The 27947-nt window shown below is 40.7% G+C and overlaps 4 protein-coding genes across 4 annotated transcripts; 3 read left to right on the forward strand and 1 right to left on the reverse strand.

The window, feature by feature from the left end:
- The first annotated feature begins 3171 nt into the window (after window positions 1-3171).
- LOC306959296 (excitatory amino acid transporter 1-like) lies at window positions 3172-7997 on the forward strand. The gene is made up of 10 exons (XM_079551386.1): window positions 3172-3292; window positions 3407-3550; window positions 3640-3777; window positions 3887-4091; window positions 4179-4221; window positions 4852-5132; window positions 5203-5436; window positions 5600-5794; window positions 5879-6013; window positions 7443-7997. Exons 2-10 carry the CDS (start codon window positions 3412-3414, stop codon window positions 7651-7653), a joined length of 1581 nt encoding a protein of 526 aa, XP_079407512.1. The 5' UTR covers window positions 3172-3292; window positions 3407-3411; the 3' UTR covers window positions 7654-7997.
- A 1633-nt stretch (window positions 7998-9630) lies between these two features.
- Window positions 9631-15711, forward strand: spra (sepiapterin reductase a). The gene is made up of 3 exons (XM_079552060.1): window positions 9631-10023; window positions 13409-13699; window positions 15467-15711. The coding sequence occupies exons 1-3, from the start codon at window positions 9708-9710 to the stop codon at window positions 15655-15657; spliced, it is 798 nt and encodes a 265-aa protein (XP_079408186.1). The 5' UTR covers window positions 9631-9707; the 3' UTR covers window positions 15658-15711.
- A 1397-nt stretch (window positions 15712-17108) lies between these two features.
- Window positions 17109-21443, forward strand: LOC306959200 (histone-lysine N-methyltransferase Smyd1-like). The gene is made up of 10 exons (XM_079551228.1): window positions 17109-17344; window positions 18504-18680; window positions 18886-19099; window positions 19177-19307; window positions 19542-19580; window positions 19884-20070; window positions 20152-20244; window positions 20315-20478; window positions 20659-20827; window positions 20911-21443. Exons 1-10 carry the CDS (start codon window positions 17208-17210, stop codon window positions 21025-21027), a joined length of 1428 nt encoding a protein of 475 aa, XP_079407354.1. The 5' UTR covers window positions 17109-17207; the 3' UTR covers window positions 21028-21443.
- Window positions 21444-21635: 192 nt separating this feature from the next.
- Window positions 21636-27787, reverse strand: dqx1 (DEAQ box RNA-dependent ATPase 1). Its single transcript, XM_079551227.1, has 11 exons — window positions 27456-27787; window positions 26524-26717; window positions 25899-26349; window positions 25039-25314; window positions 24840-24939; window positions 24615-24773; window positions 24345-24536; window positions 24142-24267; window positions 23149-23339; window positions 22815-23005; window positions 21636-21987 (listed from the first exon to the last, which is right to left on the reverse strand). Exons 1-11 carry the CDS (start codon window positions 27747-27749, stop codon window positions 21807-21809), a joined length of 2355 nt encoding a protein of 784 aa, XP_079407353.1. The 5' UTR covers window positions 27750-27787; the 3' UTR covers window positions 21636-21806.
- Between the last annotated feature and the right edge of the window lie 160 nt (window positions 27788-27947).

A 27947-nucleotide genomic window follows, 5' to 3' on the forward strand; every position in this document is an offset into this window, starting at 1 on the left:
AACCCCTTTGCAAAACTACGTGCAATAATCTATGTATCCGCTGCACTTTATTCCCTGTACCAGCATCACTTATTAACAACCCGGACTAGGACTGTAACTTTGCACCTCGATATTCTACTTTATAAAATCTGTTCTAATTTTTATTCTATTTTTATTTATTCTTATTATTGTTATAATTCCGCCCCTTAAGATTTTTGCTTTTACTTATTGTAGATACCTCGTGTTTCTACTATTTAACTGTTTGCACATTTCCTGTCTGTTTGTGAATTTCTCCATTGTGAGATCAATAAAGGATGATCTTATCTTAACTTATCTTATCTTATCTTATCTTATCTTATCTTATCTTATCTTATCTTATCTTATCTTATCTTATCTTATCTTATCTTATCTTATCTTATCTTATCTTATCTTATCTTATCTTAACTTAACTTAACTTAACTTATCTTATCTTATCTTATCTTATCTTATCTTATCTTATCTTATCTTATCTTTAGAATGTGATGATGTCATAATGTCAGATGGAGGGCGGGGCCAATACAACTCTATGGGAGAAATACAGTTTTTGTAAGAAATCTCCAAAACGAAAATTGACAAATGTTTTTCCTCATCAGTGTTTGATCGTGATTGGATTCACAAACCTGTGATATTATTTTTATGTCTGAAAGTAATGTCCTCATGACTATCTTTTACCAGTCTTTTATTGAGTCAGTTTTAACATTGTGTTTTGTATCTTGGTTTGGGGCTCTTTCTGTGACCAACAACAATTGTCTAATGAAGTTGGTCAGAGTAGCAGGTAAAATCATTGGTGCACAGCAGACTCAGCTGCATGACCTGCACAGCCAAAGGGTTGTACGTAGAGCACAACAGATAATGGAGTGTCCGGACCATCCGCTTTTTAAGGAGTTTAACCTACTCCCCTGCAGACGCAGGCTAAGAATGCCCTGTACTGGAACTCGTCGGGCCAGGGCCTCTTTTATTCCAGAGGCTGTTGCGAAGATAAATGATCATATGTTGCTCAATGAAGCTGCTGCAAATTAGGCTTTATTTGATCTTATGCTGATTGTCTCTCAGCTTCAGAGCCTGACTGATGATGGCTGTGACTGTATGATCTTTGTCCCAAACACAATTGTGCTGTGTTTGTTTTTGCTTTATTATGTGTGGACTCCTGCTGCATAATAATTTCCTTCGGGACAGTTATAAAGTTGAACCTTGAACCTTGAAGTCCTTTCTATTGGACAACATCACAGTCATGTTTTCGCATATTGTCACCACACAAACAGTTCATAGAGTAAAACATGGAAGAGACAGTCACTGATTGGTTTAGATCGAAGTCTCTTCTGAATGTAACAACTTGTTGATTGTGATGTCATTGGACTGAACCTTTAATATGTGAAGAGTTTAAAGTTAGGGAAACACATAAAACTGCAAATATTTCATAGAAATTTGACTTTTTTAATACTTAAAAAACAGTAAAATAATGATATCTTTTAATTAACTGATTGTGTGAGTGTAGTTCTAGCTACAATTTATACATTTTATACTTTATTAAAGATGAAAAATCACAGGCGGAGACTGAATTTGATTTTTGGATTCTCTTTTTTTTATATATAATATTGTTGACATTGTTTCAAAACTGTTAAATATTACAAAAAAAATATCTAAATAATGTTATGTAATAGTTGTCTTTCAACAACTGTTCTTTTTGGGGACGTAAAAGGCACCGTTTTGGCGGAATGACCCACATATTGTTTTTGTCCTTACATTGTCAGAGGAGTCAAAGCTTCTTTGAGGAGTCAAAGAAGCAATTTTTGTGAAGAAGGAGAATCCATCCATGAATGGCGGACTCAGATTTCACTTGTCTCCACTGTCCAGCAAACTCTTTCGGCCCAGGTTCTTGCTGAGGAGAGCCACTTCGTCAGGCAACGGCTGCTCCACTTTTGTCCAAACTCTGCTTGTTTGACAGAAAGAATTGTCCATGACGTGGTAGAAGTAAGATAGAAGTCATGATAGTTTCTGCTCCTCGTTTCCTGATAAGTCCATGAGGCGAGGTTTGTCAGCGACGCAGTAGCAAAATAAATCATCAAGCGTTAAGGCTCATTCATATTTCACAAGAACTTCTTGTCACTGCAGAGCGGCTGCAGAGCGGCTGCAGAGCGGCTGCAGAGCGGCTGCAGAGCGGCTGCAGAGCGGCTGCAGAGCGGCTGCAGAGCGGCTGCAGAGCGGCTGCAGAGCGGCTGCAGAGCGGCTGCAGAGCGGCTGCAGAGCGGCTGCAGAGCGGCTGCAGAGCGGCTGCAGAGCGGCTCATGCGGCGGCTTTTAATGTGAGACTCATGTTCTTCGGGTCAGGTGGATTGGGTTTGATTTACATCGGGGCGGGTTGGGGCGGGTCATGAAAGAAGCCAACCCGCACATCTCTGTCAGACACTGATCAGTTTCACTTTGGCCAATGAAACAAGCTTTCAAGGGGGAGGGGATTGATGGCTTCAAGTGTCTTTAAGGTCCAATCAGGAGGGGAGGGGAAGAACTTGGTTGTTTACTTAAAAATGTGGTATACAGACTATACCTTTAAGTTATTCTTGCACTAATGGAATGAAGATTGATTGATTGATTGATTGATTGATTGATTGATTGATTGATTGATTGATTGATTGATTGATTGATTGATTGATTGATTGATTGATTGATTGATTGATTGATTGATTGATTGATTGATTGATTGATTGATTGATTGATTGATTGATTGATTGATTGATTGAAAGATAGGTAGATCCTTTCATTCATTAGTCTGATTGGAAGCTGTTTGTAAAACTCTTTGACCTATTTTGGGGGGTTTTCTTCAGGACTAATTATATTCCACCTCACAGGAGAATATTTCCATACAGTGTGAGGTCACTTATTACTGTTCAAGCTCTACTTTTTTCTGCTAATTGTGGTGTGCCCGGTGGAATTCCTTTAAACTATAACAAGTCCCAAATGAGGTGATGTGTATGTATCTTTAAAATCGAATCATGGTTTCATCTTTGCCACAAGTCTATTTTTTTTTTTTGCACAGTTGGAGGAAAATAAGGATTAACCCTGTATATAAAGACAGTATAGCACCTGCCACCTTTATGTTCATTTAAGTTTCACATCTGTAAGTTGCAAAAGTATGTCACAAGGCTAAGAGTGATGAAGAGGCGGATCCTTTAGTCTCCCTCCCAAACGTGGTCATGTCTCTCCTGGATGTCACCTTCCCCTCACAGACAGAGCATCCAAAGAGCCCACACTGATCACTCGGAACAGCAACCAAACAGGTATGTCAGCCAGCTTATGTTTATATAAAGTGAAATTGTGTTGTGTTTTCTTCATCATCATTTATTCCCCACACACAATGTAGTTTGTTGTGTTGTCATTTTGGTTTACTTCAGCAAAGATGCAACGGATCAGAGAAGGCATCCACATCCGCGCCATGAAGGCCAGAAGAAAAGTAGAGGAGATTTCAAAAGAGGACATTCAGGCTTTCTTCAAGAAGAATGCGTTTGTGCTCTTCACAGTTGGGGCAGTGGTTGTAGGTCAGAAGAAATCATGTTTTTGGTTTTATTCAAAATGTGGCGTCAAGGCTTTCACAGAAAACATTTTGCCCCTTTCTTATTTTCTATAGGGATAATTCTAGGCTTTGCCCTTCGGCCTCATAAAATGTCCTATCGGGAAGTGAAGTACTTCTCTTTTCCTGGAGAATTGTTGATGCGAATGCTTCAGATGTTGGTGCTGCCTCTCCTCATCTCCAGTCTAATCACTGGTAGTAAAATGTATCATTTACTTCAGCAAAATGTGTTTCCTTTGCACTTTTTTTTAATCCACAATGTGAGATCTCTATAAAAACCTTTTCTTTTTTGTTTTCCTCTTAGGAATGGCAGCTCTGGACAGCAAAGCTTCAGGCAAAATGGGAATGCGAGCAGTGATTTACTACATGACCACAACTTTCATTGCCGTTTTCATTGGGATTTTGGTTGTCCTTATAATTCATCCTGGAAAAGGATCTAAAGACGAATTTGGAAAGCAGCAGAAAATAGAGCAAGTTAGTCCAGCAGATGCCTTCCTAGATCTGATCAGGTTGGTATCCTGCAAGTTAGATAACATTTTTAATAACTTTGTCCAGTTATATCAAGAGCATTGTTTATTGATTTGTCTTTATTTCAGAAACATGTTTCCTCCTAATTTGGTACAAGCGTGCACCCAGCAGGTGAGTCATATTTTCCACACAATCCATGTTTTTTACATAATCATTTCAAAATGATAGAGCTCAAACCCCCCAGGTAGGCCGCAGATCAGTATATAGTTTAATATATATAGTTTATATAGTTCAAAAGTACTTGCACAAAGTATTGTTGTTTTTTTATCTGAAATGTTTCAATCCCACTGACCACCGTTTGGTTTGAAAAGATGAATTCTCATTCTCAGTAAGTCAGTTTACATCAATGTCAATAGGGAAGGCAATATTATTATTAGAAAATCTTATTATGTTATCATTGTCGCAATTAGCTGCAATATACTATAACAAAAAGGCATGGTCATTTTTCTATTTGTTTTAGTCACAATATTTCCCCATTTAGTCAGATTCTAGTCTTGTTTTGGTCCTGATTTATTTCTTTTTAAGTGTTTTGATGCAAGTTGATTAAAAAAAAGTGCTTACGATTGTTTTGTGCATTTTTAAGCTCTGGAATGTACTTTGTTGAAACGCTTTATTAAAATATTGCAATGTATTGTTATATTTAAGACATCAAAGATCTATCTCTATCCCCCCATATTCTCAAGCTCAAGTTGTTTTTGCTTTGTTTCATTTGTTTCAGTGTGCCCTTCTTTTTTCTTACAGTTCAAAACCAAATATGGGAAGAGAACACTTCATATGACAGTGACAGTAAACGACACGCTGTTTAATTTGACCAATGGCACGCAGGAGCTGATGGAGGTCACCCAGGAGGAGGTGATCCCAGTGCCAGGTCAAGTCAATGGTGTCAATGCCTTGGGGCTGGTGGTCTTCTCTATGTGCTTTGGTTTAATTATTGGAAATATGAAGGAGCAGGGTCAGCTCTTGAGGGACTTTTTCGACAGTCTCAATGAGGCTATCATGCAGCTTGTCGCTATTATTATGTGGTATGACATTTACACAGACAGATTGAACATAAATGCCCTCAGGCATCTAATTTCAGTGTTCTTTCTCTAGGTATGCTCCTATAGGGATACTCTTCCTTATTGCAGGGAAGATTGTGGAGATGGATGACCTGACACAAATGGGTGGACAGCTGGGCATGTACACTATCACAGTAATCATTGGCCTTCTGATCCATGGGGTGGTGATTCTGCCCACACTCTACTTTGTGATCACAAGACAGAATCCGTTTCTCTTCATTGCCGGGATTCTGCAAGCTCTGGTGACGGCTCTTGGAACTTCATCTAGGTGAGAGCATATCACAACACAGCAAACACCTACGATGTCGAAACATGTAGTGCAACTGTTGTTCACATTAATAAATGTGAGATTTTCAAGAGACTGTAACAAGAAACAACAACAACAAAAAACATGTAATAAGACGTCAAAATCACTGTGTTTTATAATTTAGTTCAGCGACACTCCCAGTCACTTTCAAATGTTTGGAAGAAAACAACAAGATTGACAAGCGAATCACTCGTTTTGTGCTTCCTGTTGGAGCCACCATCAATATGGATGGAACAGCTCTTTACGAGGCTCTTGCTGCCATCTTTATCGCTCAGGTCAACAACGTGGAGATGAACTTCGGTCAGATTATTACCATTAGGTAAGATGTGATGTGCTTCTTCAATTACAATGTGACATTATTTCCCCTAATATGAACTTTTCTTGTTTGTTCATCACTGTTAAGTATCACTGCAACAGCAGCCAGCATTGGTGCTGCAGGGATCCCTCAGGCCGGCCTGGTTACCATGGTGATCGTCCTGACATCTGTTGGACTTCCAACTGATGACATCACGCTCATCATTGCTGTTGACTGGTTCCTGTGAGCCTTTTTTTAATCATCTTACGCATAGACCTCCTAGATCTCTTTATTGCTCCTGTGTAATCTGAATCATTGTTGTGCAAAGTTGTTAAAGCAGGCTACTGTCTGCTACAACCTAGTGACACACTTGTGCTCGGTCCCAGGAGTCTTGTTCCACATCTTTGCATTAAATATTTTAGAAATTAGTTTTAACATAGAAGCATAATTAGGTTTCCCAAATTAATCATTTCAATTAGAATACCATCCCAGAAATTGCTTAGCTAAATGGGGTAATAGGAAAAATCCTTCTTAGAACTGAAAACCTGCAGTCTGCTCAGATGGAGGAAGTCTCTTTGACCAACAGCCAAGATTAGAATTTAAGATTAAGATTACTTAAGCAGCAGGACATTCATTTGACCTCATACTATTTTAAAGTGCCACTTTAACATCTCTTACTGGACATGAACATTTGTTTAGTTTTGTTTTTTCAAACCTGGAAACAACATTGATATAAAGTGTAAACATTGCATATAATTATTGATTTTTAGTGTAGTGGGATCATTACTATTAATTTTATTTATATTCATTCATGTTTTTATTTGGTTGAGGCAGTGGATGTATTTTGAACACATGGGACTCATGAATGAAGCTACACCGAATTGTAGCCTTTGGCCTTTGCATTGCATTGTCCCGCACTCACAATCACACTCTCATATCCTGGCCTATTGATCTCATTTTTTGTGGTACTAAGATGTGTTTCATGATTATAGTTCAATGTTTAGCATTAAGTTATGAAATTTCATATAGTTAGCTGTTGTAAAAACATAAATGAATAAACTTACCTCTGACCAGGCCAGCAAACAATGACAGATGTGGGAAACTAGGGGTCAAAATGACCTGCTGTCCATGAATGTTTTTATAACACATAAACCTATTTTTTCTTTATTTGACAAGGACATTGCAGCTGAACATAGTGCAAAACAAGCTTGTAACTGATGCTATGCAAAAAGACTTAATAGCTAGTGCTAATTTTCAACTCCAGTCCATGGTTGGGCCTTTCTACACCAGGGACTCGTACCAAGTTCGGTAAACAAAAAATGTGCTATGTCTGGCTTGAATAGTAACGTGTAGTTCAAGGCAAAACCTCACAAATGTTGCTTAATAGGAGGACTCTTTGTGCCTCTACAGGAGAAGGAACATGTAGGTCTTTAGCTCAAAAACTATAGCTCTTCAGGACCATTATGGACTTTGTCCTCCGCACCCTACGCAAACACGGCAAAGCCATACAAAAGCATCCAGTAAACCAGTGTGGAACACAGAAACCAAAGCATTTCTCAAAAAAAGGCAAAAAATGCAGCTGTACCAGGAGAGAGGGAAGTTGTTGCTTGTTTAAGCGTCACCATGACGCCAATCACTCTCTGACCAAAATATGGGTTTACTGTTTCTGCAGCGACCGTCTCCGCACCACCACAAATGTTTTGGGGGATTCTATTGGAGCCGGCATTGTGGAGTTCCTGTCTCGGCACGAGCTCCGCAGTCGAGATGTGGAGATGGGGAACTCTGTCCTGGAGGAGAAGGAGCGGAAGAAACCGTACAAACTCATCTCTCAGGATTGTGATCTGGACAATGACAAGCGCAGGCACAGTGAATCTAATGTGTAGTTCATTAAGGAGACATAATTAACTTTACGTAATGGTTTTAAGTTTTATTTCAAATCTGAACCAGATGTTCAGACTTTACAGTACAGTTAAATTATTATATGTATTATAATTAGGGCTGTCAAAGTTAAAGCCTTAAGTCACAATGAACCTAAAAAAAACATTAGTGCATTAATTCATGAATTAATCATATCATATATGTTTTGACCAAATACGCTCCTGTTTCTGGGCCTGAAAGACAAAGCACTTAAATACATACCGTAAGCCAGGGGTCTCCAAGCCTTGTACATGAGGTACTTTTATGTGACAAAGAGGCTTGTCTAATTATGCTATATCAACAAAAAATACATACATTTTGTACTAATACTCTACTTTATGTACCTTATGAAACGGTGAGTATTTGATTAATGAAATGTAAGCAAGTGTGAATAATTAATTAATTAATTAATTAATAGAGAATGAATTGAATGTGTGATTAATCTGATTCGAAAAATGAATTGATTGACAGCACTTATTATAATGGTTGTCTCAATCATCATACGAAAATAATAATTTTGTAAAAATTATTATTTTTTACAATGTTTGAAACATAATCATTTGCAAATTCGCATTTGCCTACTGACCACAAAGAATGAATGGACTGTGCTTAACCTGCATACTAGTCTCATATTTCATGTGAGATTAGAATGAATGCTGTATGTGTCAAAGGGAATGTGTTCTTAATACTAAAGATAATAAAATTAAGTGTGTAGACTATGTTCTTGTGGGTATTGTGATTTTGTAAGTATTTACATAACGTCTTTATTTAGATTTTGACCTTTTATCTGGGAATAGTTGGCTATAAAAGGAGTTTTTTCATTGGTTGAAATCATAGACCCTCAGGCAAACTCAACCACAGACCAGAGTCAATTCCCTTATTTGCTCTGCTGCTTACATAACACGTTTATATAAAAGACATGTTTTAGTGTGCGACTGTGCTGAACCGGGAGATGCCGGAGATCCTGTATGATATTCATGACTGTTGCTAGAATACATCAGCAGGGGAATACGGTGCCTGCACATTGTGGCATATCTGGTAATGAGAGGGTAAATAGGCTAAGGGCGCACTGAGTAAGCACAGTGTAGAGATGAGAGTGAAATGAAGCAAGGGCGAGGCGAAGAGTGTGGTGTGGAAACAGACAACTCAGGAGTGGCAAAGACGGTGGGAGGCAGGGACCACAGGAAGACATTTGTATCTGATAAAGGAAGGCAAGGCAAGGCAAGGCAACTTTATTTATACCGCGCATTTCGTACACAAGGCAACTCAATGAAGAGGAGAGGCAGTAGAATGCAGGGGGGACAAAGAAGAGAGGAAATTGTTATTACTAGACTCAGACTTGGACGTAGTGCTCTGAACAAGACACTGCATCTCATAGGGAAGCATGGAACAGGTCTGTGTCAGGAGGAAGAGTCTGTGGACCATGCTCTGTTGCAGTGTAGGGGGTATAGTGCATGTCAGGAAGTTATGAAGCAGAGGCTTAAGGAGCTGGGAGTTAGGGAGGTTCACTTGAAGAGTGTGCTGCATAAGGGTAGCAGGGAGCATGTGAGGGCAGTCGTGGCTTTTCTATAGGAAACGGGGCTATTTGGGAGGATTTAAAGGGACAGCTAGGTATTCTTAGTGTTCTTTTTTTTCTTTTCTCCCCTTCCCTTGTTGGGGCCACAGCCTGTTAGAGAGTGTGAGCTTAATGTTTGACCCATCCTTTGGAACAGTAGATGGCGGTAATGCCCTAACATTTGGTGGCAAACCGCCGGAATAATCCCTAAGAAGAAGAACCGGGTGATGGCGATACAAATCAGAGCAAGTACGAGTACGTGGGCTGTATAATTCTATGGCAAGTACTCACACTGACCCGAGAAGAAGAAGAGGCGCCTGAGTCCAAACAGCAGTCTGTGGTCCAACCAAAGGGGCAGGACTGTGGGTGGGTTAGTGGGAGTGGCAGTACAGTGGAAATGAGGGCAGAAGGTCTGTGTGCGTCCTACAGCTCTTCATCTTCTTCAGTCCGTCCATCTTCAGCACTATGCCTCCCGTGTCAGACCTTGGCCGCGCGCTGTGCGTTATCACAGGCGCGTCCAGGGGCTTTGGGCGAACCGTAGCCAAGGAACTATCTCTGCTTGTGAAACCCGGCTCTGCCTTTGTGCTCGTAGCGCGGTCTGAGACTGAGCTGCGGGCTCTTCAGGCTGAACTAGCCGAGTCCGACGCGGGCAGAGCAGGACTCGAGGTCCGATATGTGGCAACTGACCTGGGGCTGGCCGGAGGGCTGGAGCTGGTCACCAAAGCGGCTCAAGAGGCCGCATCAGATCTCACAGAGCACCTTTTATTGATCAATAACGCCGGTAAGTCCGTCAATGCTGACAAGGAAAAACAAGAACGTCACCTGTTGCTTTCATCTAAAGAAACCTGGCTTTGGTATAGCCTCATATGTTTTCAGGATTAACTCGTTTTCATGTGTCACAGATAGTGAGTCTGTTTGGCAACATATGGACACCACACATTCATTTGATTCAGAGTGAAATTCTAATCAAATTCTGGTCAAATCGACTCCGTTGTCCCGATCCCCATTTTCAAACACACTCTCGGTCATCCTGGCCTATTGTACATGTTTTTGTGGTTGGGTAAACTATCCCACACAGCAAATTTTGTTTGGCCCGGATCTGGGCCACACATTCACCTTTCTTCTGGCCCAGATACCACGATGAATTACAGTCTAACAGTGGGCCACCTCTGGTAGCCAGAGTCACGCCAGAGCCGAGCCAGTGTCAAACCAGATCTCAGACAGATCTCAGCCTTATGTGCCAGTGTTGAGCCAGATCTCAGACAGAACTCAGCCTTATGTGCCAGTGTTGAGCCAGATCTCAGACAGATCTCAGCCTTATGTGCCAGTGTTGAGCCAGATCTCAGACAGATCTCAGCCTTATGTGCCAGTGTTGAGCCAGATCTCAGCCTTATGTGCCAGTGTTGAGCCAGAGCTGGGCCAGATCTCAGCCTTATGTGCCAGTGTTGAGCCAGATCTCAGACAGAACTCAGTCTTGTCTACCAGAAGTAGTAGACAAGGCTGAGATCTGGTGGCTCATTGCTTAGATAAGTCTAGTCAAAATCTTTTGGGCTAGACTTATCTAAGCAATGACATTTTTACAAGCATTTATTTCATTAGGCTATAATAGGTAAAACAATAAAATGCAAGTTTACAAGTATTGAAAGAAATCAAAAAGCCAAAATCAGGACCAAAACGAGGCTAAAATGGAGCTAAATTGGGAACATCATATCTAAAACTAAACAATTGCAAGTTACCATGCATCTTTCATGTAGGCAGTTTGGAAGAATAACACACTTTGTATGAAAAAAGTGACCTTTTGACTTGAAACAAAAAGATTATTACAAAAGAGCAAATATATCTAGGTCAGTTTTTTTCTGATGTTGGTCATTTTGTTGGGTATAAAAGCAGATTTCTTCTTACATAAACATAACTATCTTGGTGGAGACCGGGATCAGTTGTAACGTGCTTTTTTTCTGTAACTCACTGATCTTTTGAGCTATGACTCAAACGTTTACACTAAACAAACAAAATATAATTCCTGAAACATGAAAGGATCTGTATCATGCTATTTTAGCCATCCCAAAGTAAAGTATAGGCATTTATATGATGAGAATTATAAGTATTTTCTGGGGGTATTTTGCAAACCCGGAAGACAAGACGCTTCGATTCCGTTAGCTCCGCCCCCTCTCTCCGAGCGTATCTGCCCATGCATTATTAGCCGTAAAATAAATCTAAATATCACAGCAATAAGTGAAGTTACTTCACGATGCAGTTATGAGGAGTTGACATCTGAAACACAGCTTCATTATGGCTAACACGCGTTTTGACTCACCACCGCTTTGTCCTGGCCTCTCCATCACATTGGGGTTGGTTATAAAAGTAAATCCACTTGAAGAAGATTCACCAAACATCCATCAAGAGACACAGAAACACACTATTCTGGCTGAAAGAAATTCCAACTTCTGGTGTCCAGAATAGTTTAGAAAGAGCTCCATCTTCACAACCTTCAGTGCAAACATGACATCTGTTCAGACGCTCAGGGGTGCGTTTGTTTTCAGCCCTGACCTGGAAGCACTTCCTTTTTTTATTTATTTATTTTATTTATTTGAAAGCTGTTTTATAAATTAAAATCAGGCTGTAAGGCACTACATTACAGACTTTGGGCTCTTCCTGTTTGACGCTATAACGTAAAAAATGTCAGTGTCACAACTCAGTGGTTTTCCAGCAGAGGGTGGAGCGTCATCATCTTGCCGTCCCTCCTCGTTCTGTGATTGGTTCCCAAATCCATGCGAAAATTTCGGCCATGGTCCCCAGGCTGCTGTGCAGTTCGAAATGATTCGAGCGCACACAGCAGTCTGGCGTTAGCCAGGTTAGAGAACTCCGTGAATGAAGCCACAAATCACTCTGGGGGTATTTTTGATCAGGAAAAAGCATAACAACATGGCTAAAAGCTCCAAAAAGTCTATTTTGCATGATATAGGCCCTTTAACACCACCATGAGATGTTGTAACACATATGACACAGCATGTTTTAAAGGTAGGAAAAAACAGAGACACACATTGGAATAGTCTCAAAACTGTTGTATTATTATAGTATTACAGTATTGTCTCGATGTGAACAATGGGCAAATGTAATATTTAAAAAGTGCACATGGTGAATGAATGGGTGAGTGGTTCTTTGAGTTAAAGTGCTTTGGGGAAAAAGCAATATATAGGTTGATACAAGAACTTAAACTGAACAAGAACTTGAAGAAAACATTATTTTCTTTTTTCATTCTTTTATGCACTCTAGACGTGCTGTAAATTATTAAAATGAAGCTTTAGATGTGTTTTAAAATGGTTAAAAAAAACTCTTCTTAATGTAATCTGATGTGTTACAACCGCCCCTGCCCCTTTTGATCTTGTTTAATTAAAATAGAATGGAAATAGAAACAGGAAGAGGCACCACTCTTTGTCTGAGAAGCTGTATTTTAATATTGTATAAGTCTGTGACCCTATTAGCTCATTTAAAAGCCTAAAACACAAAGTCAAGTGTGAGCAGGAAAAGTTATTTTTTTACCTGAAAATCAATAAAACCTGCTAGCAAAGACTTTCAGACTTGAAATGTGGTGTGTGATCAGAGAAAGGGGGGCGACAGACTGAATCATGTGAAACATTCCTGGTCTCCCCCGGAGGAAGCCTAAGCAGGCACGGGGAGAACCGCAAACTCCACACAGAAAAGCCTGTCCACGTGGGGATCGAACACGGTGTGAAGCATAACATATCAAAGCATAACATTGTTACTGACATAATACAAGCATGGCAAAAGTACCTTGTTAATTGTACTCTGTGATATTGGATGACATTTTTGTATTGAGGACAATGTATTTTTCATCATATCTCCAATCCATCACCATTTAACACAAAAAAGGTTAAACTTTTCTCCCAAAAAGCACTTAGACGTGATATGCAGTTGAATTGACCACAATTTGGTTCGAATTTCACTGTGAATCAAATGCTGGCTTTAAAAAGGTTTAACTAAGGCTTTACTTGACTACATATACTGTACATGGAGACATTAATGTGTGAAACATGTTGAATCCGTTCATGATGCTGAAAATACCACAGAAACATTGTGTTTTATCAAATCCACAAGCAATGAGTATTTCTTGTGTTGTTTGATACGCTTAGTTTCTGTGCTTGCAGGTTCTCTGGGTGACATATCTCGATTCGCAAAGTCCTTTACTGAAATAGCAGAGGTGAACTCCTACCTGTCTCTCAACGTGAGCTCCTTCTTGTGTCTCACCGCCCAAATTCTCCAGGCCTTCCCACCGCGTCCTGGGCTGAGACGCACTATCGTCAACATCTCCTCTTTGTGCGCCCTCAAGCCCTTCTCTTCTTGGGTTCTGTACTGCTCTGGGAAAGCGGCCCGGGACATGATGTTCAAGGTGTTGGCAGAAGAAGAGCCGGACATACGGGTGCTCAGCTATTCTCCAGGTAAGATATGGTGAAAAACTAGTGTCATTACCATTGTGTCAACAGCAGTGTTTGTTATTATTGTTTCTGAGGTGGACGGCAGTTCATTAGTTTTACTAATTTATGTTGTGTTAGTTTTTTATGGTACATTTGCCATTTCAATAGTGATAGTTGGTAAGACTACTGCACATGTACACAGGGCCGGAATTAAGTAAAATGGGCCCCGGGGCTAAAATGTTTTTAGGGCCCCCCATATACTATATGTCTGACTGATTTCTCTCTCTATACAATGACAGGATAAATTAATGATTTTTTTTTTAAATTTGAACATGCACAAGTAATTTCTTAAACATAGTAGTTTAAAAATATAAAAATAATGACCCCAATTTGAGTTCCGTGGCGCTCACGGAAGAACCTTTGCTACTGCCAGACTAGTGGGGGGATTCATTTAAAAGGGGGGTCTGGGGGTCCTCCCACAGAGATCTTTTTTATTTTAATGGTACAATTTGGTGCATTCTCGTGCATTATATGTACCAATAGGTACATATTTTTCCCAGTGTCAACTCAGACCTTGTTTAGAGCTGGTTTAGACCTGGTTTAGTCATGGTTTAGTCTTGGTTTAGTCTTGGTTTAGTCCTGGTTTAGTCCTGGTTTAGACCTGGTTTAGTCCTGGTTTAGACCTGGTTTAGTCCTGGTTTAGACCTGGTTTAGACCTGGTTTAAACCTGGCTTAGTCTTGGGTACAAAGTCATCTTAATAAGCCTTACACGTGAGGGAGTCTGCAAAGAAAGAGGGAACTCTCCTTTTCTCCTTATGTCCAGGGGCCCTTCAACCTGCTGGGCCCCTGGGCTTAGCCCCTGTAAGCCCCTGCATAAATCCAGCCTTGCATGTACACCAGGCGGGAACTTTTTTGGCCTCAGTATCGCTGAATTTCACCCTTTCTCACACACACACCCCACCCCCAAAGATGTTGAGAAAACGTCATACTTCCACTTCAAAAAATAACAATACGGAATTCAATTGTCAATAATTTGCCGGTTTATGGTTACTTTCCCTCTCCACATGAATCTTTATGAAAAAGGGTTAAATTTTTCCTGTAGGAGCCATTTGTCAGCTTTTTAGTTTAAAGTTCACTTTTTGTTTTATTAGTCACAAATTTTGAGTTGTGTATTTTGTAGTAATTTCTACATTATTGTTTGTTTCCTAAGTATGTTTTCTTTTTGTAATATATTCTTCAATATGCTAAGTTAATTCCTATAGCGCACCTATAGGGGGATATAGGGGAGTAACGCACACAGTCCAGCACGCACCTCGGTGGGCTACTGGTTTTTTACCAGTAGGAGAGGCAGCAAGTACGCCTTGCATATATGATGCTTTTGCTGCCATCTATTCTGAAAAATAAACCCCTTTTTTGAAACTTTAAGTATGTTTGGACATTTAACTCTTTTGAATGCCGCCGAGTAAACCAAAACCCATGGTGCGTCTGTATATTTGAGTTAGGTTCTAAGTTTGGTTATGTTGAAGTTTGAGTTCCATTTTTAGTTGACAAATAATCACTACATGTACATCTATTACCTCAAATAATTGTTTTTCTCACAATAACTCACTCACATAATTCTTGTCTGTCTTGTCGCTGCACTCAAAAGACACTCCAAACCCTGACGACTTGACATAGATTAGATTACATTGTGAGCCTACGGAACTGGACTGTATGTCTGTGTTACTAAACGACTTGAAGTGATGGTCCGTCAGAGATAACTAGGTAATCATTTACCTGTATGTTTTTCAGGACCGCTGGACACAGACATGCAGTTGCAGGCCAGGTCAAAAAGCGGTGATGCTCTGCTCAGGAAGTCCTTCAATGAGATGTTCACTAAGGGCCAGCTGCTCTCATGTGAAGAGTCCTGCAACAAACTTATGAAGCTGCTAATGGAAGACAGCTACACCTCTGGAGCACATGTAGACTTTTATGACATTTAGCACAGTTCAAAATGTTACTCCTGTGCTCCTGTTAGTATAGTACAGAGGCTGTTGGACCAATGTATAAAATGTAACTTACCCCTATATACACTGCCTGACCACAAAACAATTGCACCGTCATTAGCTTTGACTACAGTACGCATTTATTTGCGGTGGCATTATTTCAATAAACTTCTGCAATGACATAAGATCAAGTGGTTGCATTAGTTTTTCACCAAATCTTGTATTGATGATGGGAGAAAGCCTTCTCCAGCCCATCCCAAAGATTCTCAGTGGACTCTGTGGTGGTTAATCAATCTCACGCTCCCTGATCCACTCTTCTACAACATGAGCCCAATGAAACCAGGTTTCATTGCCTTTTTGGAATATGCCTGTGCCATCAGGGAAGAAGAAATAGCCTGGTAATTCAGGATGTTCACATCGTCAGCTGATCTTTCTTTGGGTGCATTGTGTTGGTGAACCTAGACCTGACCAACGGCAGCAACCATAGATCAGAACATTTAGTTATATACACTTTTCAATTGGTCAGGCAGTTTATCTTGTTTTAAATGTTAAATTTTTTCAATCAAGATTTTGTATTGTTTGGACCAAATATTTAGCACAATAAATCATAAAACATTATAATTATGTTATATAAATCTATTTTTTTTACAATATACAATATGCATTCTACTTCTGTTAATTTGGTCAAAATGTTTTAATGTGTGTTTGTGCAAAAAAAAATTAAAAAATAGCCGCATTTATTATTATAATTCATATTATTGAATGACACAATACGCAGAGTACTAGTAACATCCACATGTATGGGTCAGTTCAGTATTCAAAACTCGCAATTAAAAAGTATACAAGAACCAACCTAGTTGTGTGAATTACTATCGTAACATTTTGTCCCAATGCATATTTTCTTCAGTGAGTTCCACTTTTTGCAATGTTGTATTATTTAAAATAATAATAAATTATAGATTAATACATTTTTTCAAAAGCAACATTTCAGTTTGTGAAGTTTTATTGTGTAGTCAGTCAGTGTAGAATTATAATATCAACAGAAAATGTATGGAGCATTTGTTTTTTCGATATCAAACTGCTTTGTGAATTCTAGATCCATTAGCCATTATTAGCCATTATGTAATCGAACTATCGGTTGAAAGACACAGCCCATCACCATAATATCAGATACTCCTGAATATCACTGTGGGAACCTCAAAGTTTCCTGTCAGGTGACTTTGACAGATCGCCACAGCTGCCCTGAACCAAAATACCACCGGACGCACCCACCCAAACAAGGGGACATCACCCACCTTGACACCCCCTCTTCTATCGTCTTGCCCTTGGCACCAGCTCACTCAGACTTTCTGCCCCTTTGCATTTGAGTGGAGGTGGTACGGTCCTTAGAGGGGCTGAATTTATTTTTGGCCATGGCCCGTGTCTGGCTGAGGACAGAGGGGGGCAGTTAGTCGAAGGAACTGCGGTCACTGAGTCTGTGGACCCCTATCTCTTGGGCCCATCCCATTCTCCAGAACTCTGTTGTGCGTGTGCTGTTGACTTGCACAATGCCAGGGGCAGGCATGGAGAATGCTCAGCTGTTTGATGCTGGGAACAAGGGTCGAGGCTTGAGGGCCACTAAGGACCTAAGTGCCGGAGATGTGGTGTTTTCAGAGCCCGGGTTTGCTGCTGTGGTCTTTGACAGGTAAGAGGCTGCCAACAGACTAAGAACATATATTTAATCACATCTTCAGGATTGATGAAGGAACTATAAACAGTTTCTGCTGGCACTGACCTAATCTTGATCTGTAATAACTCTGCAGAGTTCTTGTGGTGTCATTTGACCTACAGTATGACGTGTTGTTGGATTATGTTTCCACGACCAAGCAGAAACTGGAAGAGCCTTGAGATGCTTTTGATGTTTGGCAAAACCAGCAACTCATTGCAACCATGTACATTTGTCACTCCTCAGAATAATCAAAAAGTAGAAACATTAGTGAAATTACGGTGCTAGTCACATCAACTTGGCACAGTCTGTCTCATGCTGTGGTGGAAAGTAACATTTTTTAAATCTTAGGCTTGCTCTATTATAAAAAAAATATATATAAAAAACTCTTCCTCACCCTCCGCGGGCGGTCTCTTTTTCCTCCAAGCTCGGGTCCTCTGAGCTTGACGGTTCTGGTTCTGTGCAGTATCTTTGCTGTTCCTAGAACTGCACTTTTCTGGACCGAGATGTCTGATGTATTTCCTGGGATCTGCTGGAGCCACTCCTCCAGTTTGGGGGTCACTTCCCCGAGTGCCCCAATGACCACGGGCACCACTGATGCCTTCACCCTCCAGGTTTTCTCCAGCTCTTCTCTGAGCCCCTGGTATTTCTCTAGTTTCTCGTGTTCCTTTTTCCTGATGTTGAAGTCGCTTGGTATTGCTATGTCGACCACAATGGCTTTCCTCTGCTCTTGCACAATGTCCGGTTGGTTCGCCATTACCATTCTGTTCGTCTGTATCTGGAAGTCCCACAGGATCTTGGCTCGGTCATTCTCGACCACCTTTGGAGGTGTTTCCCACCTTGACCTTTGGGTTTCCAGCCCATACTCAGACAGATGTTCCTGTACACTATACCAGCCACTTGGTTATGGCGCTCCATGCAAAGATGTGCATTGCCTGGAGCTTTGCTGTTTTTGAAGCAGAACGTTCACAACCCAAATAAAAAATGTGCAGGCCTGTTTAGTACATGTTTATGAAGAAGTTGTTGTAGCCTGTTTGACCAGAACAGGGATGCCCAGACTGTTTCTCCAAGGGCAAAACTGAGAAGACGAGGGACATCTGTACGCAGTTAAAGATGTAATCCTCTCTGTTTCTCTCAGTGTGGCAGCCAATGTGTGCCACAACTGCTTCCGACGCAAGTCTCAGCTGCATCGATGCGCCCAGTGCAGATTTGCCTACTACTGCGACCGCACCTGCCAAACTGCATGTTGGGAAGAACACAGGTTGGAGTGTGCCGCCATCAGGAAGATTGTTACTGCACCAAATCAGCAAGTGCGGTAAGATACATAAAACAAAATGCACTATACAGATAGCATAGTATAACTTAACATTCCCAAGCTCCTCCTCAACAACACAGATAATCTCTTTTTGTGCTTGGGACATATTGGATCAATGCATTATGGCTGCAATAGAACCTGTTAAGGATATTAAGTCATAATAATAAATAATTATGGATCATATCTGATATTATCACATGTTCAGTCTGGCTGCTCGTGTGATGTGGCACATCCACAAAGAAACAGCGATTGCGTCTGACTCTCAGCTGGTGGCTGCGGACAAACTGGAGGACCATGTGAAAGATCTGGGTGAGGAAGGCCTTAAAAAGCTACAGGCCAATGTGAGAAGCTTCTTTGACTACTGGTCCTATGGGAGCAAGAAGCACTCAGCAGATTATATCTCACACATCTTTGGTATTGTAAGTCAAAAATCATCTTTTGACTCTCAGTATCAACATGATTTTAATAATCTGTGTAAATTCTGTGTCATATACAGATCAAGTGCAATGGTTTTAATGTCAGCGACCAGCGCGGTCTTCAGGCTGTTGGTATGGGTCTCTTCCCAAACCTGAGCCTTGTCAACCACGACTGCTGGCCAAATTGCACAGTCATTCTCAACAATGGCAAGTATGTACCAGTGTGTTTGTGCAGGCTCTCAGCCGACCAGGAATTATTCATCGTATTGAAGCTTTAAATCGTCGACTAGACTGAGTTGGTTGAGTTGAGGACATTTTCACTGTCGACAATTACAGCTTCACTACGATATGTACCGCTGTGTGTGTATGCCAATAATTAAAAAACAAAACAAAAACATGTTGTCATTTTTGCAAAACAACAAATGTGCTCCTTCTTGTTTTTCAGCCAGTCTGCTCTGAACTCTGCTCTCCACTCTAAAAGGAGGTGTGTGTGATTCACTACACACTATATTTGTTAATTCTCTGCATTGATCTAATTTTAGTGGGATAGACATACGTAGTTCAAGATACAAAAATATATGGCTATGGGGTAAAGGAGCTTGTCCATGCTCTTGTTCATGGATCTTTCAATACATCGATGCTCAAGAAAACGGCAGTGTCTGCATTGAGGATTTTTTTTACATAGCAAATAGTTTTGTAGCTTGTTTAAAGTTCTGTTAACAGATTGTTGACATAACATTGTTTCTGTATCAAAGGTTTTTTCTTGACGATGATGTTTTTTGTTCAGGATTGAACTTAGAGCTTTGGGAAAAATCAAAGAAGGACAGGAGTTGACTGTCAGTTATGTGGACTACATGAACCTGTCCGCTGACCGCCAGAAGATGCTGAAAGACAGATACTTCTTTGAGTGCACCTGTGAGCACTGCACACAGCACACAAAGGATGACCTGATGATAGCTGCAGCAGAGAGCAAAGTGAGTGAGAAAAGAATCTTTTGTCACATTAAACCTTTTAAACATGAATGTGATACTAATATTTATGGTTCTGCCTCTTAGCCCTCAGCTGATACGGTCAAAGAAGTGACTGCCTTTAGTAAAGCGCGCCTAGAAAAGATTGAAGCTGCCCGCGTTGATGGCAATTTCCATGAGGTACAGTATGTGAAGCCCGATGCTTTGTAAACCCAGGGCTGTTCTCAGTGGTGATGGTTGTCTCTGTCAGGTGGCCCGTTTGTGCTGCGAGACTTTGGAGAAGCAGGAAAATGTGTTGGCCGACACTCACCTGTACAAGCTGCGCGTGCTTAACAGTGCCAGTGAGGCACTGTCCTATCTGCGCTGCTACTCTGAAGCTGCAGACTACGCTCGCAAGCTGATGGAGGGTTACGCGTGAGTTCAAAGAGCTGTTCAAATTATAGCAAAATATGCAACCAGAGAAATCAAACTAACTCTTATGAGAGAAAGTGTTCTTCATGAAAATGTGTTGATAGTTAGTTAACCAATGTGTAACTAATTTACCTTTAAACAGAACATAGTGTTCAATAGGTTTATTTTTGCTTTGTTGCACAGGAAGTTGTATCATCCTAACAGTGGTCAACTTGGCCTGGCCGTCATGAAGGCAGGTGTGACCCATTGGCATGCAGGCCAGATCGAGCAAGGCCATGGACTCTTGTGTAAGGCTTACTCCATCCTCCTGATCACTCATGGGCCCAACCATGCCATCACCAGAGACCTGGAGGTTTGTGACCTAAATTACACAGCATATTTATGATCTTCCAACTTTTTAAATATTTTTTTTATTTTTCATCTTTGCGGTGGCAGTCAATGCGTGCACAGACCGAGATAGAGCTGAAGATGTTCAAGCAAAATGAGAAGGAGAACCACGCCATGAGGCAACAGGTTCTGAAAGACAACAGCGCAGCTGACAAAAAGATTTAATTACAATCATACTGAAAACAAGATGACTTTTCGAATTCGGAAAATAACGACAAATTCAAAGCACCCCTGGTGCCACGACCAACAACATCAATAATGTATTTTGTGGTGCTGGCAAAGAAAAGATTAAGACAAAAACAAGACATTTTCATAATTATTGGGGAATATATATATTGTCCATCGTAAAACAAGTTAATCTAATTTGAAAATATTGTAAACACACGAGACATATTCACTGAGTGACATACTAACAGAGGAGCTATGAGAGAAATTGCAATGAATTACACATTATCTAAGTATGTACTGCAATGAAAGGGCAAACAGATAAAACTAAATATGTGCAAACATAATCTAAAGTTAAAGATACATTTCTAGAAAATCCAGCAACAAAACATTATCATGGATTTGGCCCTGAGAAGCTGTGCTGCAGTTTTGCTTCTAAGAATTAGATCTGCATGTCCATGCGTGTCATAACAAAAGTGTCTGCATCTCAAAATGTCTATTGCTATTTTTTCTCAAAAACACATTGTGTGAACGTAGAACATGATTATTTAAAATCTTAATCCCTCAAATCCAAAAAAACCTAAATTAAATAACAGGGAAATAAATCTCACAACAAACATGGACACACTGAAATATTGTAATCTGGGAATATAGAATATGTTTTACTTAATGCACCTTAGTCTTTTCCTTTAACATGTTGTGCCTTTAATAAATTTAAATGTAAAAAACAGCACATAAACAAATAAAGTGACAAGTCTTCCCAACCTTTTGGTGTATGGTTATTGGAGTACACAGAGCTCAGTGCTGGACTGGTCATGAGTCCCCTCCATGTCTCTGTGTTCGTTGCTCGGTCCGTCTTGGGACTGAGGCTCCAGGCTTTGTCTCAGCTCCATCAGCAGCTCTTTACCGTCACCAGGTGGTAGATTTCCCAAGAAGTACTGAGGGGCCAACTCTACAAACCTGCAGGATCACACGCAAACAAGTTTAGTCTTATGAACACAACAGAGAAGTTCTGGCGGTCATACGGGATTCATAGAACCGTAGTTACATACATAACTCTCGATCTATTTCATCCATCCTGACCGGCTTTAAGCACTGAATGACTAATACCAGCAATGTCACGAAGAATCCTGAATACAGAACTCAGTAAGAAGACTCACAAACCACAGTGGCCAAAACACTGCAGCAGACACAGTGAAAATCAGGTGAATGCACAGGCGGACGCTGACAAATAAGCAGTACAGATGGACTCCAAAAAAACACTGCCCTCAAGTGCACAGGAAATGGGACAAACCCATAGAAAGATGCCCAGGAAAGTGGGAGAGTCCACTTACATGGAATGGTGCATGTTCCAAACGGGGTGGTGAGAAACAGCCAGGCAAATAAACCATACGCCTGATTACACTCCAGGAGGCACCATGGAAAAATATTTAACAATATTTAAAAGAAAGGTGGAGAGAGACGGAGATAATGAGAAAAGAGGAAAGTGTCCCGAAAACTAAAACGAAGAAATATGACGAAGCGTACACAGTGCTTGGCTTCACTGTGACTACGATGGAAGACGAGGAAAGGCCGCATGAAGCCAAATAAATGAATGCGTCACTTAAAGAAGGTGCAGAGAGAGAGGGGGAATAATTGAGAAGCACTGCCTTAGTCCAGGTTCAGACTTGCTCACTGCCGATTGGGAAACAGACGCGCTGTTTGCGCATTACGATTGCGCATGTATACTTTATTAGGGTGTCCTCATTTGTAAAACTTTAGACATATACCTCCCACAAGCTACTCACATCTGCGGGTGCACTTCAGATGCAATCCGGATGCAGTTGTCACGTGAGATGGTGAACTCGTGATATAGGACCCAGTCAGGTGGTTTGGGGCAGGGCTGACGACACAAGTACGATGAGAAGGGATGAAGGTGAGCCACGTGGCGGTGAGTCAACAGGAGGTAGTTACCAGACCCATCCACATCATGAGCCACCTGGAAATAGAAGTACAACAGTTTGGAATAGATTCTGACTCACAATAAAACAATTGCACTTTAAATTTAAAAAAATGGAGTGCATTCAGCAGGGCTATTAGAGCAAAATGACAATAACAATTAATTAAACTGATGTTATTTACTTTGAGGAAGAAGCCTGAGATCAGGGCTCGCTTGATATTAGTGCAGTTGTCTTGACAGTCAAACGCAGGTGGAGAGACCGGTAGCTCTATCCTCTGCATCACCTCAAGCAGCTCCGCCCGAATCACCACAGCCAATCGCAAGGCAGCATAGCTCAGAAAGTTTGCTACACACCATGCCTCATCCTGATTATCTGCAAAACAAATACATTGATTTAAGTATTTTGATTATCATACATAATAATATCAGATTATGTAATAATTGGGAATTGTTTGTTTATTTGGTCAGGGTAGTGCATGTTCCTCCACTCGCTCGCCCAAATTTTCATTCTTATTCATTACGGCCTATTATATATATATATATATATATATATATATATATATATATATATATATATATATATATATATATATATATATATATATATATACACATATATACTCGCTCGCCCAAATTTTCATTCTTATTCATTACGGCCTATTATATATATATATATATATATATATATATATATATATATATATAGTAGTAGAGGAAACCGGGGCAGACACGGTGAGAGCATGCAAACAAAAGAGGTGCGCACGTACAGGTGCCTGGCTATGAATACTTGCACTAGGGAATACATTATAACTTGCTAAACATAATGATGTGCAATTGAGTAATTCTTGAGAAATGCTGTATGTTCCCTGTGAAAATGTGATACTGAAGGGAATGTCATGCTATTAACTAAACTGATCAATTAGTGATAACTTACTAGCTGCAATTAATTATCAAAACGTAATCTAGCTGTCATCGGATTGTAAGTGGAATGAAAATGTATTGTGTAAATGTGAGCCAGGATGAATGAGAGTGTGTTTGAGAGAGCGAGTGAGGGACAACGGATGGAAATTAGCCCATGTATGTTTATTAACATGCACTGTCCTGACCAAATAAACCAATAAATGAATAAATAAAAAGATGTAAACAGCTAAATGAACTGAACTAAACAAACATACGCTCTATAAATGCCATATAAATGCTGATTAGCGTCATGTGGTCCCCTTCACTGTGCATTAGAGGTCGCCAATGAGTGACCGCGACCTCCTCTTTGCTCGGATCAACTGTTGCAAAACATGAAGGTGCTACGGAGCAAAGCAGAAATAAATATAAGAACCAAAATGGGCAGACATAACAAAACCATGTGTAAAAATGGATTTACCCGTCAGCATGGCAGCAATGGTGAGCAGCTCATCAACACAGTCGTACTCACAGGCAGCAATGAGGGCTTTCGCTAAAGACGGCTCCAGTGGCAGTTCTGACATTATAATACCAACTTCAGACAGGTTCCCGTCATCGTCTAATGCTGCCAAATAATCCAAGTCCTCCAAGGCCTGCATCAGAGCTTCAGGAGCTGATGACAAGAATATACAGAGACAAAATGTCTGAATAGGCTTTGAGAGACATAATGTGTGTTTGTTGAGATCTGTACCTGGTCTGTCTAAGAACTTGCACTGTCCCATATCAGCAATATCAAGTCTTTTCAGCAACAGAACCAAATGGCTGAGGTTTTCCTCCATTACCCCTGGACAACGAGCGTCACCCATCTCCTCTTCATACAGAGTCTTTGGATAAAGACGGACACATAACCCTAAAGACAGCAATAGAAATCATAACTATTGATCCAAGTCATAGACACTCATACAACAGAACAAACCTGAAAGGTGGCTGTTCACTCGCTGAGTCCGCATATCTGCCTGCTGTTTGCTGATTGTTCTCAGTATCTGAGAATTTGCTCTGATTTGTGGATTGTAAACCTGAGGCAAACAAATTTGTTTAAATAAAAATAGATTTACTCCGGCCAACTGTTTTATAGATACATACATAGCATTGAAATGTAAACCAAACAGACTCACAGTTTTAAGGTGCTGCCCTGTGTCTATGACATAGCGGATTTGAGGCACAGAGCAGGACGCCTCTCCAAGAGTGTCTGTGAGTATAACCTTCCTTCTCACGCCAGTGGCTTGAGTCAGAGCCGAGTCGTCAGTGTCGTTCAGACTCACGTCAGGCTCATAAACGCGCTGTGTTTGAGGCCCCAGACCACAGTGCAGCGGGACAATCCGCAGAGTCCCCAGCTGAGGACTTAAGGCTACACTCTCCTTCTCCAATAAAGCACCACATTCTTCAATGCTCTACACAGCAGAAAATTATTTAGTGTCATTGTGGCAATGTTAAAATAGAAAAGTAGCTTGAAAGATGAATATCCCCCCAGAATAAAAAGGTACAATGATACAAACAATCAGTTAGATTTTGTTGCTTTAGTGGTTGAATGTCACAAACATGTTGGTATCGGTTTATTTACAGTATTCGTAATATATCTATCTATCTGTATACGGACTCTGTTGCAGCATTGACAAATGCGGGTGTAGGCCTTACAAACTGGGACTAGATTAACAAAGCAGGTGTGGCTATACTGTTGACACAAAGGAGGCTTAATGCTGCACAAATATAATGTAGGTCAGTTGCTTTGGAATGGGTGTTGTATCAAGTGCAGCCACCATTGCCTTTGTAAAACTGAGTGTATCAAGATACAGGACACCTGAGGCGTCTCTGATGCTCTGTCCTTGTTTCGCAACTTTAGACGAAACAGTGAAACTACCAAACTGTGACAGACGTCTTCAATTAGTTGCTTGGTTGCTTACATATTATTGTAATGATGAAAACACTTAACGCACATAGGTAAAACAGTTTAATAAGCAGTGTATAGTGTTCATACCTGTGAACAAGCCAAAAACACCATGATGTCACCTTCCTCTCCCCTTCTGTGCAAATCCAGCACCATGTGACAGGCTGCTACCACAGGGTCCCTCCCAGGTAACACTTCTCTGTACAAAATGTCCACTTCTTTGGCCTCTAAAAGTTGACTGTTTCCTTCCGTGAGCACCTCTGTTTGATTATCAGTTGGACCTTCTGTAATGGGACTATCCAACGAGAGGTGGGGTACAGTAGGTCCAAGAAAAGAGGCAAGGCGGGGTGCCAGCAACGAGTGTGTGAGCAGTATAACACGAAAGTTATCTGGTCTCTGCTGACAGACGTCACACAGCAACCCCAACAGGACATCAGTGGGAACAGTGCGCTCCTGAAGTTCATCCAACACAACAATCCCATACTGATGAAGCAGTGGGTCAGACATCATCTCTTCCAGCAGATGAGTGTCACTCACAAACCTACAGCGTTACAGACATACAATAATAACAAGAAAAAGAAAGCAATGATGATAAATGTGTGTTCTGAATCAAAAAAGGTCCAAAAGTTAAAGTGGGGCATTTACTGACAGTGTCAAACAATTCTGAAATGTAAAGCCTGCTTTAGAAGATCTACCAGGAAGGCAGATGTCTAACCTGAGAAGGGTGTCTGATGTGCAGCTGTCATCATGGGACACTCTGTAGCCCACCTCCATCCCCAGACTCAGGTCCATCTCATCAGCCACTCGCAGAGCCAGACTAACTGCTGCCACTGAATATGGCTGGGAACAGCACACCAGGCCCTGAGAAAACTCGTAGGACAAAGCATACTCAAGACACCACTGTGGCACCTGCAGAAACAAACATAGGCATTGTTTGGCAAAGAAACACCCAAACAAACCATTTGTACATCATGGTTCATTACAGGTATGTGATAGTTTGTAGGAAAAGACATGCACATCCACACGTCCTGAGCCAGTGTGCTGGATCAAAAAGCAATAATAATAAAGTAATTACGAAAGAGCTGCACAACTGTTTGCTCACCAGCTTATAATAGCTCACCACATTATGTTATACTGCCTATTTCACAATGTTATTATCAGGATAGTCAGACATTACAGTCACATGCGACCTGAACAACGAAAGTAGGTTAAAAAGCTTTAAACTGTGCATATTTATGTGTATTAAATATTAATAAATACAGATAATGATGAATTGTCTTGCATATTTACTTTTCTGTATTTCTGAGAGAATTGTGTCATCCACAGACTGATTACACAAGAGAACAGATTGCAACAAAGAAGCGTAACTTGGTCAGAGTTTTATTGTTGTCATTCATTAACTTTTAGAAGAGTAGAGCTGAAGGGTGTGGATAAACTTGCTATGCTAAACAAAACCTTGAATTGTCTTTTACTTTGGGCCTGTGCTTCATAAAATAATGGCTTTTTACCAAAGCTTGGCGCCAGAAAATGACTTTATTTTAGATATAACATAAGTGGAAAGTGCAGAATAACTTGTGATAATCTTATTGGTTCAGATGATGAGACTAAAACGATGTTAGGATGGTTAGGAAGTAAGTGTTCGGTTACCTGGGTGCTCTTTCCTGAACCACAAGGTGCACTGACCAATACCATGTGGTTGCTCTCTAGTTGCTCCAGAAAGCTTTGCCTGAGCTGCCAAACAGGTAATGCTTTCCTTTCCTCCAGAAGCGCATAGTAACGTGATGAAAAAGGCAAACCATCGTAAGGATTTACTTCCAGGTCTCGTAGCCCATTGTCATCCTCCCTCTTTCCATCGACATCATCGTCCAAATCAGCAGAAAGCAGCGAGGACAATGACAGAGAGTCTGGGGTTTTTTGTTTGGTTGATGGGGATGACATCATCACTTGGGGCTCAGAAAGATGGTTCACTGAGAAGTTATATTTTCTGCAGAGAGAAAAAGTCAGTCACATGATGTACAACGAACAATAGTTTAAAATACAGAATTCTGCTACCTCGACGAATGTGAAGTAGTATTCTTATAAATGAATACTACTTCAAATGCAGGTATGGTGGGTAAGAATGCCCAATGTGTATGTTTG

This window comes from Gobius niger (assembly GCF_951799975.1).
Source record: "Gobius niger genome assembly, chromosome: 2".
NCBI lineage: Eukaryota > Metazoa > Chordata > Actinopteri > Gobiiformes > Gobiidae > Gobius > Gobius niger.

What these genes read in the sequence shown, in the direction of transcription:
- dqx1 (XM_079551227.1), bottom strand. Translation starts at nt 27,749, where the DNA reads ATGATGTCATCCCCATCAACCAAACAAAAAACCCCAGACTCTCTGTCA. An exon ending in CAGGGCAGCACCTTAAAACT is followed by an intron (nt 24,940 to 25,038) that starts GTGAGTCTGTTT and finishes TGTTTGCCTCAG; the next exon opens with GTTTACAATCCACAAATCAG. An exon ending in CATTGCTGCCATGCTGACGG is followed by an intron (nt 24,268 to 24,344) that starts GTAAATCCATTT and finishes TTTGCTCCGTAG; the next exon opens with CACCTTCATGTTTTGCAACA.
- LOC306959200 (XM_079551228.1), top strand. Translation starts at nt 17,208, where the DNA reads ATGCCAGGGGCAGGCATGGAGAATGCTCAGCTGTTTGATGCTGGGAAC. An exon ending in TAGCTGCAGCAGAGAGCAAA is followed by an intron (nt 20,071 to 20,151) that starts GTGAGTGAGAAA and finishes TCTGCCTCTTAG; the next exon opens with CCCTCAGCTGATACGGTCAA. An exon ending in TTGATGGCAATTTCCATGAG is followed by an intron (nt 20,245 to 20,314) that starts GTACAGTATGTG and finishes TGTCTCTGTCAG; the next exon opens with GTGGCCCGTTTGTGCTGCGA.
- spra (XM_079552060.1), top strand. Translation starts at nt 9,708, where the DNA reads ATGCCTCCCGTGTCAGACCTTGGCCGCGCGCTGTGCGTTATCACAGGC. An exon ending in TTTATTGATCAATAACGCCG is followed by an intron (nt 10,024 to 13,408) that starts GTAAGTCCGTCA and finishes CTGTGCTTGCAG; the next exon opens with GTTCTCTGGGTGACATATCT. An exon ending in GGTGCTCAGCTATTCTCCAG is followed by an intron (nt 13,700 to 15,466) that starts GTAAGATATGGT and finishes TATGTTTTTCAG; the next exon opens with GACCGCTGGACACAGACATG.
- LOC306959296 (XM_079551386.1), top strand. Translation starts at nt 3,412, where the DNA reads ATGCAACGGATCAGAGAAGGCATCCACATCCGCGCCATGAAGGCCAGA. An exon ending in GCCTTCCTAGATCTGATCAG is followed by an intron (nt 4,092 to 4,178) that starts GTTGGTATCCTG and finishes TCTTTATTTCAG; the next exon opens with AAACATGTTTCCTCCTAATT. An exon ending in GCTCTTGGAACTTCATCTAG is followed by an intron (nt 5,437 to 5,599) that starts GTGAGAGCATAT and finishes TTTATAATTTAG; the next exon opens with TTCAGCGACACTCCCAGTCA.